At 41.6% G+C, this 16,252-nt stretch overlaps 1 protein-coding gene across 1 annotated transcript in view; it reads right to left on the bottom strand.

The window, feature by feature from the left end:
• The window catches only part of PRKCQ (protein kinase C theta), a 127,925-nt gene that overhangs the window by 43,101 nt on the left and 68,572 nt on the right, over nucleotides 1-16,252 (bottom strand). Inside the window, exons 5-11 of the mRNA XM_084868385.1 lie at nucleotides 14,928-15,090; nucleotides 13,638-13,669; nucleotides 13,459-13,544; nucleotides 8,671-8,800; nucleotides 5,196-5,305; nucleotides 4,409-4,526; nucleotides 2,848-3,008 (exon numbers count right to left, since the gene is read on the bottom strand). Of these exons, the coding sequence (XP_084724511.1) occupies nucleotides 2,848-3,008; nucleotides 4,409-4,526; nucleotides 5,196-5,305; nucleotides 8,671-8,800; nucleotides 13,459-13,544; nucleotides 13,638-13,669; nucleotides 14,928-15,090 (800 nt within the window). The remainder of the gene's footprint in view (nucleotides 1-2,847; nucleotides 3,009-4,408; nucleotides 4,527-5,195; nucleotides 5,306-8,670; nucleotides 8,801-13,458; nucleotides 13,545-13,637; nucleotides 13,670-14,927; nucleotides 15,091-16,252) is intronic.

A 16,252-nucleotide genomic window follows, 5' to 3' on the forward strand; every position in this document is an offset into this window, starting at 1 on the left:
CAAGTATTGGAGAGGCAGACCTGATGGTACTAGAAACATTACTGCAAATGAGCATAAAACCTTCTCCAAGTTTTACCCAGTTTTTCAAGGCAAAAGAGAATCCATGAAGAGTAGAGCTCTCCTTGAGTGCTCAGAGAAGGCACATCATGTTATCTGATGGCACAGACACCAAACCCATTTTCAGGACCTACTGTGTGTCAGGCATTCTGCTTTGTGCTTTCCATGTACTCTCTCATTTTATAATCTTTTAATTCTTAGCTGAGAACACTCTGCAAGACAGATAAGAATTAAAAAAAAAAAACACCCCAAAACAACAACAAAACCCCCCCCAAAAAACGAGGTTCAAAAAGTAACTAAGTCTCTCAAATTCATGGAGCCACTCAGTGGAAAATGTAATTCCAGAGTTTACTTTTTCCACTTGATTTCATGAATTGCACATGAAAGGACACCAGATGGCACCTAATGGAGAGCTTCAACACCTCTCGCCTTTGCAAATGATGCAGCAACAGATAACTAGCAGTTGCGAGGACATGGCATTTGGAGACAGAAAATTCCAGCTCAAGTCTAATTTCACAGACATTTACTAGCTGTGGGAATGTGGGCACACCAGTTAACCTCTCTGGGCTTTAGTTTCCTAATGTGTAAAAGAGAGAACTGTCACCATATTCTCTAACTTTAGGACCACTGTGAAAATCAAATGAGATACCACATGGGAAAGTGATGTGTGAACTATAAAATCCTCTCTAAATGACAGATACTAAGAATACATGTCATTTGTTTCTTATAATGACTTTTAGGGAGTGAAGTCAATGATGCTAAACCAGTAGGAAAAATGCATTGTGTCTACGTTTAAAATACTATAGTGCAGCATATAACTATGGGATAGCTGGCTTGATAGAGGGGAAAGAGCATAGAAGATAAATCAGGCAAATGAGTAATGTGTAAAACCCTAGAAAACATGCAATTTGTTCTTCTGGGCCTAAAAGTAGATACAGACCAAGGATATAGAGGCTACCATTTTGGTGAGGAAGCATTCTTCCTATGAGAGCACAAAGAAAGAAGAACGAGTTTTGGAGTATTCTCCGTGATGCTCTGTGCTTCGTTCTCCTCTCCACAGGGGGGCCCTGCAGTGCAGTCCTCACAGATGTAGGGACCCCTGGTGCTGATGGGGCAGGGCACAGAGCAGACAGTACCTGAAGCTCTCACCTGTCCCTTGGGATATTACCTAAGGTTTGTAGGTTCAACTTAATGCCTTTTTTTAATGAACCATGTTCAAGCAAAGCAATTCATACAGGAATAAGGAAAGATAAACATTTCATTAACAATTAAAATTACCTTCTTAGTAATTGCTTCTTTCAATAAAACAGTCCAAAACCAGCCATAAAGCAAGAAGCTGGAAAGGTAACAGGTTATGATTACACATTAATTGATGCTAAATTACAGTGAGGACTGGCTGTAAAATTGCCTATTACACTCAGATTAACATCAAATGGGCCTGCTGAGGTTCATATGATTGTGGAAATGAACTAAAAAAATTAATGGATATCAGCTATAGATTTCAGGGCAGAGTAGATTTTGCCAAAGGCGAGGCACTGCTGTTTAAATCCAAACCCCAATCGCAGCACAACATCATTCAGCTGGGATAATAAATCAGTTTCATTTCAGTTTGTTTATCATTAAATAAACTGGGTAAGTCTTCCAGCCAAAGTCTGGTGAGCAGGTGCTTAGCATAATGCTGGCTTTGGATGTATAAATTTATGGGACAGAAGTCTGTGGCTAAAATGTTCATGGGCGCCAAATCTAAGACTATAAAGCAGCTAATACATTAGGTATTCTTAATATTGCAAAGAATTCCAAATTCTATATTTCATGTCATCCCTCTTTACAATCACTGGTTTGTAAATATTCTCACATCACCGATAATAAATTGTAACTTTTAAAATTATGTCTCCTTCCTCTCCTTGTCCCCTCTGACTGGCAGAGACAACCCACAACTCCAGTGTGTGGCAGGAAGAGTTCAGAGGAGGCATTTTCTCCATGAAGCTCTTCCCAGGACTCTCAAGCTACAGCTGTGTTATGGGCTGAATTGTGATTGTATCTCTTCAAAAAATCAATATATTTATTCCTAACCCCCATGACCTCAGAGTGTCCCTGCGGAGGTCATTATAGTGGTGATTAAGTTAAAAGGAGGCCATTGAGGTGGACCCTAATCCAAAGTTACTGCTGTCCTTATAAGAAAAAGGATTAGGACACAGACATGCACAGAGAAACAACCCTGAGAGGACAAAGGGAGAAGAGGCATCTACAAGCTAAGGAGAGAGGCCTTAGGAGAAACAACCCTGCCGACACCTTCATCTGGAATTGCCAGCATTGCGAAAATTGTTAAGTGGCCAGTCTGTGGCATTTTGTTACAGTAGCCCTAGCCAGCTAATATAAGGCTGAGGACATTTGATAGAGAAAATGAACCACATAAGAAGTAAAACCACACTTGAGCAAACAACAACAAAAAACAACAAACAAACAAACAAAAACCCAGTGTGAAATAGGAACTGGCTGAGGCACCTCCTTATTTCTAAGGTGTCCAGAGATGACAAATTCGTAAGCTGGGGATGTCCACCTTCAAAGCAAAATGGCTTGGATACACTCAAGGAGGCAAAGGCTGATTTCACTAGAGGCCCTAGACCCCCATTTGTTCCAACATCTCTACCTGTCACAGAATGCTCAGGAATGTACTCTCTGCATACCCACTCATAGTTCTGACCCCAAGAGCTTAGTTCTCCTAACCTGGAGCTTTACTCTTTGATTTTTGGGCATTAGTCTATGGGATTCCGTAGTATGATACCATACCTTGCCAAAACTTCCTTTCCCCAACATTTTATGCAAGACAAAATCCTCGATTTTTAACTTCATATGAAGAGATGGTCTTTCTATGTTCGGCTCAGGTTCTGGATGATGGCTCATTTTCTCCATCTCATCCAAGGGAGACTCCCAGGAGATTCCCTGAGGCTCTAAGAATGGCAACCAGTGGTTAAAAGGAAACAAAGAACATTAGAGCGTTATTCTAGCTACTTGGAGAACACACATTCTTTTCCAATTTCCCATTCTAGGATCCACCTGCAATAATGCTGAAAGGGGTTTTTGCTGTGCCTGGTGGCACCTCCTGCCTGTGAGCCTGGCTCTGGGGCATGAACTGGGTCTGTTTATCCAAGAGATTGGGAAATTTTTCAAGTTGAGAAACATTCCAATCAGCAAAAGGCCATTTATGCAACCCAAACGAGCACTTTTAGTAAATGTCAAATCATGGACAAATAGAGAGATCTTAACCAAATGCAAGGAAAAATGGTTCTCAATTGCTTTGTGGCTCACAAGAACAGTGGCATCAATTTCTATGACTTACCAGGGGAGGGAAGAGAAAATGGATAGCAGACTGAATTGCATCATTTGTCACAGTCTTCAAGTCAACACGCCACCTCTTTTGATCATCTCTAAGGCCTGGCTTACTTCTCTGCCTGATCCAAACTTTCTTTCAAAAAATTTTAAGTCGATTTATTCCTTACCCCATGCCAGAGGAGGTGTAGAAAAACATTTTTGGAATCTTTCTTCCTCTCCCAAATATAATTTTTATTTTCTTTTTTATTGAAAATATTTGATATCTCACACTGTGTTAAGATGTACAATATGTTGATTTGATACATTTTCGTATTGTGATACGATTGCTATTATAGCGGTAGTACCACTAGCACATCACATAATTATCATTTCTTTGCTTGTGGTTGGAATAATGACATTAATTTTTTAATCTATAAGTTTATCTTCCATATTCTCCCTAAATCCAGGGAAAGTAAGTATTTTGTAATGTATGTTGAAACTATTCAGGTTCAGAGTCAGGTGGTCATATGCTCACATGATTGATCTTCAAACAGAAGGCTGGATAACTTCTGTCATGTCATAAATGTGAAGGACTTTGGGCACTGCTATTCTCCTTTCTTCTCTTCAACATCACAGAATAGTCTGTGAAGGTGCAGAATAAGATGGTCTTCTGTGGTATCCCCACCACTGAGCTTTACTGTGGATCTATTTCTATAAAACCATTTAACAGTGATAGGAAGTAACTGACATTCTAAAATTCTAAGGAAAAACTTACAGTCGTTTTCTCCAGACTTACTCCATTTTCTCCCTCCTTCCCCCAAGCCTCCCACTGTCTTAAAAGGGTTTCCTAATGGGGCATGTTTTAGTTTCACTTCTAAGAAGTAGGAGCATCTTAGTTGTTGGCTATGTCTGTAATATTGAGATAGAAAAGAATCATCTATCAGACCAGGTATATGGAGCATTTATATAAAGAGGACTCAGGTTAAGGTTAATCGAGATAAATTACTGACATTGATTCTGTGGGGATCAAGATAGCTACCTCGTTTCCCTGATGCCAGTACATAGGGCAGCCTTGCTTCATCTTTTATGGAGCTTGGGGGACCAATTTCAACTGGACCTTCTCTGTAGATGTGTTCAGTATCTCTTAAGCAGCGAGCCTAGATTACAAACAAAGAGTTAAACCACACATCACTGATAGACAGCTCAGCCTGTCCTTGGGACAAAAGCCATTTAGATTCCTAAAAGCATAAGGTAATTAAAGCTCTTTCCCTAAGCACTCTTTTTTGGATTCTATATCCTGTGCGAGTCTACTGGATTTTATGCAGCAGCAGAGCATATTCACTTCCTTCATACTTTTCTGGACCTAATTAATTGGTTTCTCCCGTGCTATCCAATCGAAGGGCAAGGGGTAGAAAAACAGCATTGCCAAGTCCTAAGGAGGTTTTGTTCTTGATATGCAAATTAAGCATGCTAGTATATGGCAAGGCAAAAGTTGCCCTGGACTAGGGTTTCTGAGGGCATTCTAGGGTTGATTCTAGCATATCAGCGTTTTGCCTCAGGCTATTAATCAATCCTAATGGGTATAAAGCTGGCAATGAATCCTCAATGATTTTAATGAGTTTGTTTCTGTCCTTGCTCATTCTACACATTTAAGATCTTACAAATGCATTACATAAATATCCCAAAGTATGGGCATGAAGATGAAAGGGGAGAAACAAGTGCTCAGAAATAGATGCCATGTTGTCCCACACAGTTGCTAAAGATCAATGAGCAAAGGGGCTGGAGTAGTCCCTGCTGAGTTGAAACTGCAGGAACTTGTCACATACCTGTTGGGTGCTCTCAATCATTGCCAGTGCTTCGGCCATTAGCTTCTGGTTTATGCCACAGAGGTTGGCCACCTTTGTCTGGCATCGGTGATGCACGTTCATGCCACATGCTAGAGGGGGACAGTGACACATGAACCAGAGCAACAGAACCAACGGCCATGACCTTTGCACATGACCTTCTTTGGGTACACCTGTGGTGAAGGAACAACTGGCAGCCCCCATGCCGTCTTCACAGCAGGAGACACTGAATACAAATACATTTGGACAGTGCTTTTATGATGCCACTAGGCTCCCCTTACTGAAACAGACACACACAGACCAGATGCTCCTGTGTGATTCTGGGAAGTGAGCCCCACTAAAGATGGGACAGAGCTGTGTTGATAGGGGCAGTGGTCTGCTGTCCATATGCATTTAGACTGTGCCATTGCTGAGAGAAAAAGACTGACGTTGGCTCTCACTGGTGGAAATGTGCAATGCTGGAGTTGAAGTTTGTTCATGCTAACCCTACACCCTCTCCCTACACCACAGCCCAAGCCTCCCTTTCCCCACACAGGCTGCAAAGGGCTTCTCTGCCCACCGGGGTTCAGCCCAGTCTGCAGGGCTGAAATGGAGATGGTGGCGGGTGGTCTGTGTGTGGGCTTAGGACTGGGGATGGGAGGAGGGAAAGTGGCTGAGACCACTTTCCCAGCATATGGGAGAGTTGGGCTAAACCATTTACATAGGCTTCTAGCTCTTAAAGCCACGATTCTGCAGGAGTTTTTTTTTGATGAATAGTCCTAGAAACAGCCTGATAAAGGTCTGCCTACACTTTCTGTGGTCATGTGAGCCTCCTTGGTTTGGGGGATGTGCACGCCTGTGTGTCTTTGCGAAGACAACTATTATCTCGTGTCATTAGTTTTAGAAAATTAAAATTCTGCTTGTGAAACATCACTGCTGCAATGAAAAAAAAAAATTCACAAAGGTTTCCAAATCCCAGCTAAAAGAACTCTGATCTCAAGTTCAACTGAATTCTATAACAATATATTAATAGAGATTGTTAAAATGGAATTAGGCAGGAGGAGCTAAAAAACAAACAAACCCCAACACCCCAATTTTAATCTTATCTGCTTATTATTAGCCCATTTGGGTGCAAATCCCCCCCCCCCCCTCCACCACAAACGGCACCATGATTGGCATCAAATAGGCACTCATTAGATATAACTTTTCTTTCACCTTCATTGTATATTACAATGAAATATATATAGAAATATTTAGTTGAAATTTTAGCCACCTTCATCTTTAGTTTTAACTAGCCCCCTCTTCCTCAGATAGTTCATAATAAAACAGCATTTATTATGTAAGTGTAAAGCTGCCCCGGTATAAATGAGTAGATCTAGTCATAAAATCCACTTAAAGTGGAATGTTTACTAAAGATGCTGTTTGCAAAGGCTGGATGCCCTTCTGAATTCTGCATCCTTAGTACAGGGAGGCAGGCAATGTGGATTTAGCACCAGGGGTTGGGAGTTTTCCTTTGCTCCTTAAAATTGTGGCTAGATCTAAGCTTGTCTCTGATGTGTGGTTGTAAAGAAAGGCCTCATTCCCACTATGACAATGCCATAAATCTTTGTTACTAACCTCGTAGGTGAGGAGTCCATCTCTGTGAGTGCAAACAGTCCCTTTTGATGGCTATTTTCATGGGAAGTGTAGCGGAGCAAGAAAGCAGACAGACCAGGGTGAAGGGAGGCCCTACTTAGGAAGGTGGCTTATGAGAAAGCAAGATAAAGAGCGTGTGCAGCAAAGGACCAGGGAAAAAGGGATGTAGGGAAGAGGGTGGGAGGTGACAAAGAGGATGACATGAGGAGGTGAGGAACTTTGGGGTGTTGGTAGCAAGAATAGGGGACACATATGGGGGAGGAGAGGGAAAGGAGATATTGGGAGAGGAGAGGGGACCAGAGAAAGGAGGGAGGAGGCTGCTTGAAGTGCAGGAGATGGGAGAGTGAGGAAGAGAGTGGAATGGAAGAGAAAGAACGTTAGAAAAGGACAGAACAAAGCAGGCGTGTGAGCCGTGAAATAATGCCAAGAATCCTCGTGGGAGTTCTAAGCTCAGAGCATAACCACCCTGCCTGGCCTGGGTGGGGGTGGGGGGTGCCGGGCTCCAGGGAGAGGAAATGTCAACTGTGATACCCACATGAGAACAGGAAGACTTCGGATGGGGCTGTGATGGTTCCTGTGCTGTGTGTACATTTAGGGCAACCAATTACTTCTTGCCTGTGAGCTTGTGACGGTATTCCGTACAGTGCCAGGCCCTCCCAGGCCTCTTGGACAGGCACGGAGAAAAGAGTGTGTCACAGCACTTGTGGGCTATGGAGGGACTGTTCAGGTGAATTTTGACTATAAGCTGGTCTTGCCTTCGGTAATGATTTAAAAACCCAGCCCCTCCTGCCTCCCTTTAAAATGTCACTGCAGGCTCCCCAGACACGTGAACACAACTGTGATGAGGAAGCGGGAGGTTGCTGACAGTGATCTTTAACCACAGGTCCGCCCCTCTGTCGCTTAAGAGATCAGACAGGCATTGGTTAGTGACATAAAAGTTGGGCTGCTCAGAACAGTGGCTTCTCTATTTAATAATTCAGAGCAGAAAGGTCCCTGCTGCAGCCTGAGCCCTCCTTTTTGAATACCTGGGCCCCATCCCCACTCTCACCCCCACTCCAAAGGAAGAAGTGCTTTGTCATCTTCGGTGCAATGTTTTCCTCTCTGCCCCCTGATCTTGATGCAACAGCATCTCAGCTTCTAAAGGTTATTGCCTTGGCAACTTGGAGTTTTAGAGCAGGAAAGCCCTGTTGGCTTTTTCTCGGGATCAGTCTGAATAACTTGACCAGGGAGGCTGCTGGCTCTCTGGCTCTGCTGTACTGGCGGCCTGCGGGGAAAGGTCGGAGTCAGAGCTGCGCTTGGCCTCTCCCTGTGCATTTTGAGTGATAGACTCTCCATCCAGCTTAAGTCAGGAAATTCTTCTGTGCAGGACCTTCCATCGGCCAAGCAGACGCGCCGGGCTTGCTCCTTGACGGGGCCACAGGAAGAATCTCACTGGGTGATACTAAGGAGGGTGGCAGGGGCACGGCAGGAGCTGCCAGAGTTAGGGGCCTGGCCCAGAGAGACACCAGGCCAGGGAGAAGAAAGTGGTCAGAGAAGAAATGCTATCTTCTTCATTTCTCCCCAGGACGAGGCCTACAGAAGGCAATGGACCAGGAGCCTTGGTATTTAACCTGAGTGATTCTGTACTTACAAGCATTAGGGTGTGTGTATGTGGTATAAAAGAAAGATGAGCAGTGGCTTATGGTTTCAGGCCTTTCTAATTCATGATCACAGGCTCCTCCAGGCAGTTTGGAGAGGTCAGCGCTCCATCCCTCCTCCCTCCCTCTCATTCTTCACTGAAGTTGGGAGTCCACCTCCCAGAGGTGTTCTGTCTGGGCCCACACGCATTTCCCACAAGACTCACCGTCACACTTCAGCCCTTGCCTGGCCAGGCCCCACAGCAGGGTTCCACAGTGCTCACAGAACGTTGGGCTTTTGTAATTGTAAACTTTAAATCTATGTGGCATGTCAATTTTGAACCTCTCCTTGTGGAACTGAAAGAAGAGAGATCGCATGACAGTAGGTGACCCTGGGTTCCCAGCTTTTTATATCTTAGCAGATACTTTAGCATAACTAGCAGAATAATAAAAAACATAGGAACGATTTTTACTTGTCAAGTTTTATAGTCATATTCAAACAACTCAGCCAGCCGTTAGCTCTTTCGGGGTGAGGGGCAAGCACGCGATATACCCCTATCAAGTAACCCGCAGACAGCTGCAGTCTGAGGTATTCCACAGTCAGGCTAACATTTCAGGAAGAGGGGACTCAGGCTATTTATTTAGATAGGAGCTAAGTAAACTTTGCACTTCCCTTCCTATTTTAATATAAATATTTCCTTTTCTCTTTCAACCCAGAAGCAGGGCTTTCACCTTTGGAAGATGTTATATATAATGACCCCTCTAGAGGCAGCGCTGCCATTGGCTTATTAGTATGAGAGCCTGAAGTGTGAAGTACTTCACACCTTTTATACATAAACAGAGGAGGCCAGAGGCAGCTGATGGTTCCACTAAGTGCTGTGGACACATATCGCATGTGCATTATCTTTTACAGGTGATATCTCATGTCATCCTCAAAATATCCCATTTGAAGTAGCCTCTGTTAGTATTCTCACTTGACAGATGAGGTGATGAAGCACAGAGAGGGTAAGACACTTGTCTAGGTCACATAGCCAAGTGAGCTGGGATAGCTATAGCCTGGCCATCAATTTGAGAGCCTGTCCTCTTTCACTATTACTCTTCTCTCTTTCAAAACAAACATGATTTAGGGAACGGGGAGAGGGGAGATGAGAAAGGGATGCTGGTGGTAAAGATATTGCAGATTTCCGCCCCCCCCCCCGCCGTTTTCCAGAGTTTTAATCCTCTCCTTTAATCAAACATCCATGAACAACAACAACAACAACAACAACAACAAAATCAGGCAGTTTGAATTCTGGCAAGAATACCAATATTCTTGTACAGTATGAAAAGTTTTATGTACTTAAGACTTATAATCTCTGCCTCAGTTTTTAATTAAACAATTCATTTGGAAACATGCACAGCAACGAAGCCTTATTTATTAAAGCGATGTAGCTAATGTTCCTGTTTTGGCTGCTGGTCAGCACTGGGTCTTTATAATGGCTGTTTAGAATTGCTTAAAAGTTCCCCAGCACTTACTTTATTCATTTTCAATCAAGAAAAAACAACTTTAAAAACTGACTTTGTATAAGCATTTTCGTGTAAATATGAACAATTAACATCAAGGTCCAGGCTAGAAGCTTCCACTTTAATTCATGAGCTGCCCAAATGGCTCAAGGTTCGTTGGGGAAAGATTGTAGATTTATATTTTGCAGCATGACAGTCACTTAGCCACAAGGGCCAAGTGAATATTTGCAAGGTGGTGAAAAGATGTGCTATAAGAGTAAAATACTCTAATTTTTATACTGATTATACATTGAAATGATAATATTTGGGTTGATTGGGTTAAATAAAAATATAGTGTTAAGAGTAATTTCACCTGTTGCTTTTTACTTCATTTAATGTGGCTACTTGAAAATTTATTAAAATTATACTGTGGCTCTCATTCTATTTCTATTGTACATTAGCCTTTGAGGTGAACAGCCATGCTTACAATCTGAGATTTTTCAAGAAAGCTGAGGTATCAAGTAACGGGAGCAGGAGGGTGGGTTGGGAGGTGGCAATTTGATTTAAGCAAACAAAAACATTGTTCTGGGAGATTGAGATCTAAATTTTAGCCCCAGCTTTGTCCCTTAAAGGTGATTGACTATAGACAAATTAATCTCTTAGAGCCTTAGCAGAGTCACTTTAATATGAGATTATTCCCCCGTCTAAATTTTAAAAGTAATTCTATTCTGGAAAACCTAAATCAGGGGTCCTCAAACTTTTTAAAGTGGGGGCCAGATCACGGTCCCTCAGAGAGCTGGAGGGCCGGACTATATGAACTACTAATTCCTACTGTAACACCTTGGCTGCGCTCACTGCCCAAAAAACCTGGCGGGCAGGATCAGACTCCCCTGGGGGCTGCATGTGGCCTGCAGGCCGTAGTTTGAAGACCCCTGACCTAAATCAATTTGCTTTCTCTTTTCCTGCCCCTTTGCTGGAGAAAATCACATACCTGGGCAGGTTGACACCCTCAAATCCAAAGGGACTTTCAACTATGCTTGGCAATCCTACTGCTTTTCTCTAAACCATTGCTTTCCTATCTCAAAATAATCATTTCACAGATATTTTTTTCCTCAAAGCCAGTCATTGCCTTCCTTCTCTCAACCCTCAGACTTCTTCGAAGGTATAAATTGTCTAACAGAACTACTTGCCCTCAAATCTGCAAACCTAACTGTATCTGCAACCAACTTCTCCTCCTCTCCTACAATTGATGAAATGATCATTCATCCACCGGAGACCCATCTCCACATGTGCTTTGGACCTCTTCCCCTCTTGCCAAGACTGAGTGCTTTGGTCATCCCTCTCTCCAACTTCATTCATGTGTCATCACCTACTAGCTATGGGAGTATTTAAACCTCTTGTGTCTCACCTCCTTCTAGCTACTGCTCTACTTCAATGACCTCTTTTACAGTTAATCTTCACGATAACATTAATGCATAGGTTGTTTCCATATTATCATCTTCCAGTGCTGGCCTCTATAAATCTTCTGAATTTCTCTGATCAAGGGCTCAAAAGATCTTCACATGGCCCTCACTTTTCTCATTATCTCAACTGCACTGAATTTAACCAACCCTTTCATACACTCTTAATATACAAAGAACCTTCTCTAAACCTTTGTTCTCATCTCTATCCCAAGCTCCTTCTTTCTAGCTACAACTAATTTTAGATTCCTTTGGGGTCAGTTGAGCTTATACTCCCTTCCTCCTATCCTCTCTCACTAGGTCATCTCTTGGACAGCTTCAAATTCTATCCCAATGATAGTCATTTCCAAATTTATAGATTTATTCAATTGGCTCATATGAATTCTAAGCTTATAAAATTGTCTATTTGATAACTTCACTTGGGTGTCCTTAGGCATCTCAGATTATCTAAAATGGAAATATTAATTTTTCCCTCTAGATCTCTGCTTCCAGTCTTATTCACATTCTCATAATTCTGCTATCTACCCCACTGCTCAAGATAGAAAATCATTTATCACCCATCTCTTTCATTCTCTACATCTTGTCCATTAGCATTAGAGTCATTTGGAATATTGAAATCACCCAAAAATATGCTTATTTTGCTCCATTTCTACTGTTACCACACTTCTGTCCTGGTAGGACCCCATGCTCCCAGATTTTTACTTTCATATCTCAATCCACTGTTTCCCCTATAGCAGTCATTGCAATGGACTTTCCATTGCAAAAACAAAACAAAACAAAAACCCCACACAAACAAAACAAACAAACAAACAAAAACTCCCAAAAAACAAACCCACAAAAAACAAACAAACAAAAAAAACAAAATGAAATACTCAACCATCCCATTGGCATGGCTCAGTGGTTGAGCATCAATCTATAAACAAGGAGGTCATGGTTTGATTCCTGTCAGGGCACATGCCTGGGTTGCAAGCTTGATCCCGTGTGAGGTGTGTAGGAAGCAGCCGATCAATGATTCTCTCTCACCATTGATGTTTCTATCTCTTTCTCTCCCTGAAATCAATAGAAATATATTTTTAAAAAAATCCAACCTCTTTTCCAGGATCTGAAGATCCCTGCCTGATTGAGGAATCATATTCAATTTTTGCCCTTATTCTAGTCACATGGTCTCATTTTAGTTTCTAGAACATGCTGATTCTTTCTGCTCATGGGGCCTTTCAGTCTGTCGGGGGCTCCTTCCCCCCACTGTTCACACAGCTGCCTCCTTTCACCCTTCAGCTCTCAGGTTAAGTACCCCCTCCCTTAGGAGAGTCCCTGGCCTTCAGTCTAAGTGGGCCACTCAGTTGTTTTTCATCATTACACCTTGTTGGCTATTTTCATAGTATCTAATATAAATGAAAAATATACATAGTCATTTGTTAACGATCTCTTTCTCCAGATTTATGGTAAAGTTCAAAAAGGCAGGACTACATCTGTTTTGTGCTCTGCTGTATACTGTGCAGAGCAGTGTACCTTCCATGTACTAGACACCCAATAAATATTTGTCAAACAAAGAAGGAAAGGGTGGGAGAAGGAAGGCTGCTTGACTTTCTAGCTCAGCTTCCCTTCCCTATGGAGTAAAATCTAACTTGTCCTCAAACTATATACCTCAAAGTTCATTCAGAAAGAAATATTTGCCTCTTAATATGAGAATTATACATCTATTATCACCTCTTGTAAATGCTTATATCTGTACTTATTTTCATTTGCCTCTGCTCTTTGTCATTTCTAGCTGTAGATACCATAGGAGTTGTTCTCATATACCATAATTGTTCAAAATCATGCTTTCTGGCCATTTTCTATTATGTTTTTCTGGAAAAGGCAGAGCCTCTAAAATTCTTATTGTGCTTTTTAAAATTCATACCCTAGTCTTGGATCTCAGAAACAATTATTAAAGAGGGAAGGGTATTAGGGAGATCACCAATAAGCTTAAGGATTCAAATTCAGGCATTATTAAGAAGAATTACTGGGCTGTAAAGTTTCATGTTAGGGTAAAGTCATCATATTTCAGACAAAGAGCAAAATCTAACTACATACCATGGTTTCTCGGCTATTGATAGCTGATCCTGTGCACTTGGCTATAACTTTATCGATACACTTCTTGTGAATTGCTGCATTACATTCTGAAAAGAAATGGTTGCAGCTTAACATTTTCAGAAGTTAAGGAACAACTACAAAAGAATGATGGTAATGCAACAGAAATCCTGCTTACTTACGTCGACACTGGTAGCCCTGTTTGTTCAGACCCCTGCAATAAAGCACAAGTATGATTTATATGGGTATTCAAACCAACAGCAGCACCTCAAACATCTGAAAGGTGATGAGATCTCATTTCTCCCTACGATCACAGACCGTTTTCTCATTAGCAGCCCTGGTCTATTATTTGCTAACAGCATTAGCATGTGTTTTTTTCTTATTTTATTTTAAACTGCTTTGCTGAAAGTCTGATGATAAAATGAATGATGAGCTATTGATTGCCCTCTCATTTGTATATTTTCCAAGCAAACATGTAGAGGTTAAAATGCCTGTCTGAAAATGCACCACGGGCTCCTAGTTGCAAATTTCCATGTCTCACTAAGATAGATCAGCAAAGATAGATCTATGCTCAATATAGATCAGCAAAGACATCTGAAAATTTCATTTCATCTTTCTGGGTATCATTCCTGAATATCATTCACTAGGGAAAGGAAGGAGGTTCAGGTCAATAGATGGAAACACGTTGATAGAAATCCACCAAAAGTCTATTTGACCTTGGATACCCTGGTTAAGTTGGGGTTGTGCATGAAAAGATTCTGCAGTTGTCCAAAGAGAAGAACACCCCATTAAGAAGTGAGCAGCTTGAACCCAGAGATAGGAGTCGTTTTAAATCTCTACTCTATCATAGCCTTTACTATGTGGCTACTGAAGCTTGAGCCAATCTCTATTCAAGGGCTGTTAAAACATCAAAGGGCACTGTAAACATCTAAACACGTTAGCTCCAATGGGAAAGTTGTTGCCTTTTGTAGATAGTAGTGCCAGCACAGATGGGTTATCAAGGTGGGGTAAAGTGGTGGGAGTTCCAGCTGTGCTTACAATGCCCCACTCTTTCCCTCCCTTCTTACTACAGGAGCCTCCCATTTAACCAGAAACTAAAGTACTTGGGAGCTGGCTTTCTTGCTCTATAGGAGGAGCCAGATTATGAAATCTTTTCTAGAATCACACCCTTTAAACCTTCTCAATCCAGGTGAGGCCATTGAAAACTATCGTGTAGTATTTATTCTGGCGTGCTCCCCTAAGGAGAGGTACCCTGTTTCCCTGAAAATAAGACAGTGTCTTATATTAATTTTTTCTCCCAAAGTTGCGCTAGGTCTTATTTTCAGGGGATGTCTTATCTTTCCAGGCGCTAGGTCTTATTTTCGGAGGATGTCTTATTTTTGGGGAAACACGGTATGTTGGGCCTGGAGGGTTAAGAGGATGTGACAAAATGTATAACCTAAAGCTAAGAGTGAAAGGTCAGGACACCATACCAGACAAACTCATGGCAGACGGAGCAAAACGTGGGTTGTGGGAAAAAGGTGGCGGTGAACTCATGGCACTTGACATGATGGACTTTGGCCTGTTTGATGGCTCCTCGACGGTGATGCAAAGCAAAGAAGCCTTCAGTCTCGAATTCACTCATGTCCTTTGTGTCTGCAGAAGAGGATAGGGGACAAAGTGAAGTTCTCTGATACAGCTGACATAACTGGAGGGGAAGGATGGGGATATGGGGAAGGGACAGAGATAGACAAAGAATTAGACAAGTGTTGAGACCAATAAAATCCCCAGTACTTATTGAGATTGGTGCACTACTAAGCCTTTTTAAAAAATTGTTTAATACAGGTTTATCATAGGGTATATTATTATAGGATTTGAAACAGTGGGGTTGGATTATTGGCTTAATCCTTCACTATCCTTTGAGTGTGCTGAGTTATTAACATCTTTCAATTTTTAAAACCAGAGGTCAGAACTTTCAAGGTATTTAACAACCTTTCCTATTCATATGTCAATGATGAGTCAGCCAGAAAGACAGGAAGTGGTACTTTTCTGCCTGTAATTCTAGAGAATAATGTGGTTACTGATACCACTTGGAAATGGCTTTTTTTTTTTTTTAGGTCCCAAGATGCTTTACATCTGATTATAAAGTACAGTAGATAGGAAGGAGCTGGCCAGACTTGTGTGTAAGGGCAAACAAACTTGGGAAGTTATTTATATTGGGTTCCTGATATTTACAGTTATAAAACACACTAGCTAGAGACTACATTGGTCAATGTGGAAAGGCTGGGAATTAATGGATAACTGTAGATGTGTGTGTGTGTTTTTTTTTGTAATGTCTAGGTAGTCCTGGATGCAACCTAGTCATCCACATCAAATCATCAGATTCACATTTCTTCAGCTCACCCTGGGCTCTGGATATTGATGAAGGTACTTTAGGAAGTCACCATCTACAATGGCCAATTTCCAGATGACATTTTCTCAAAAGTTTGGTAGAATTTTGAGAATACCAATAATGCCCAGCCTGAAGCCCAGGCCCAAAGAAAACACACAACAACATGATGAAAAGTATAGCATGTAAGAGAATAATGCAGTAAACAAGAAATAACAAAAATCATCATTACTAAAATAAAGATAATGAATTTAATGATTATAACTTTTAGAATCATAATTTGAAATAATTTAAAGATTCTTGGACTACATATTATAAATACAAAAAATGGAGGTTTATGGAGAGTAAGGGGCTCCTATTTTGTAAATATGAATAATTAACCATACTTAAACTAAATTACTTCCATTCTGACTAAGCAGTGGCAGAGGC

The sequence above is a fragment of the Pipistrellus hanaki genome (assembly GCF_964339955.1).
Source record: "Pipistrellus hanaki genome assembly, chromosome: 1".
NCBI classification, from domain to species: domain Eukaryota; kingdom Metazoa; phylum Chordata; class Mammalia; order Chiroptera; family Vespertilionidae; genus Pipistrellus; species Pipistrellus hanaki.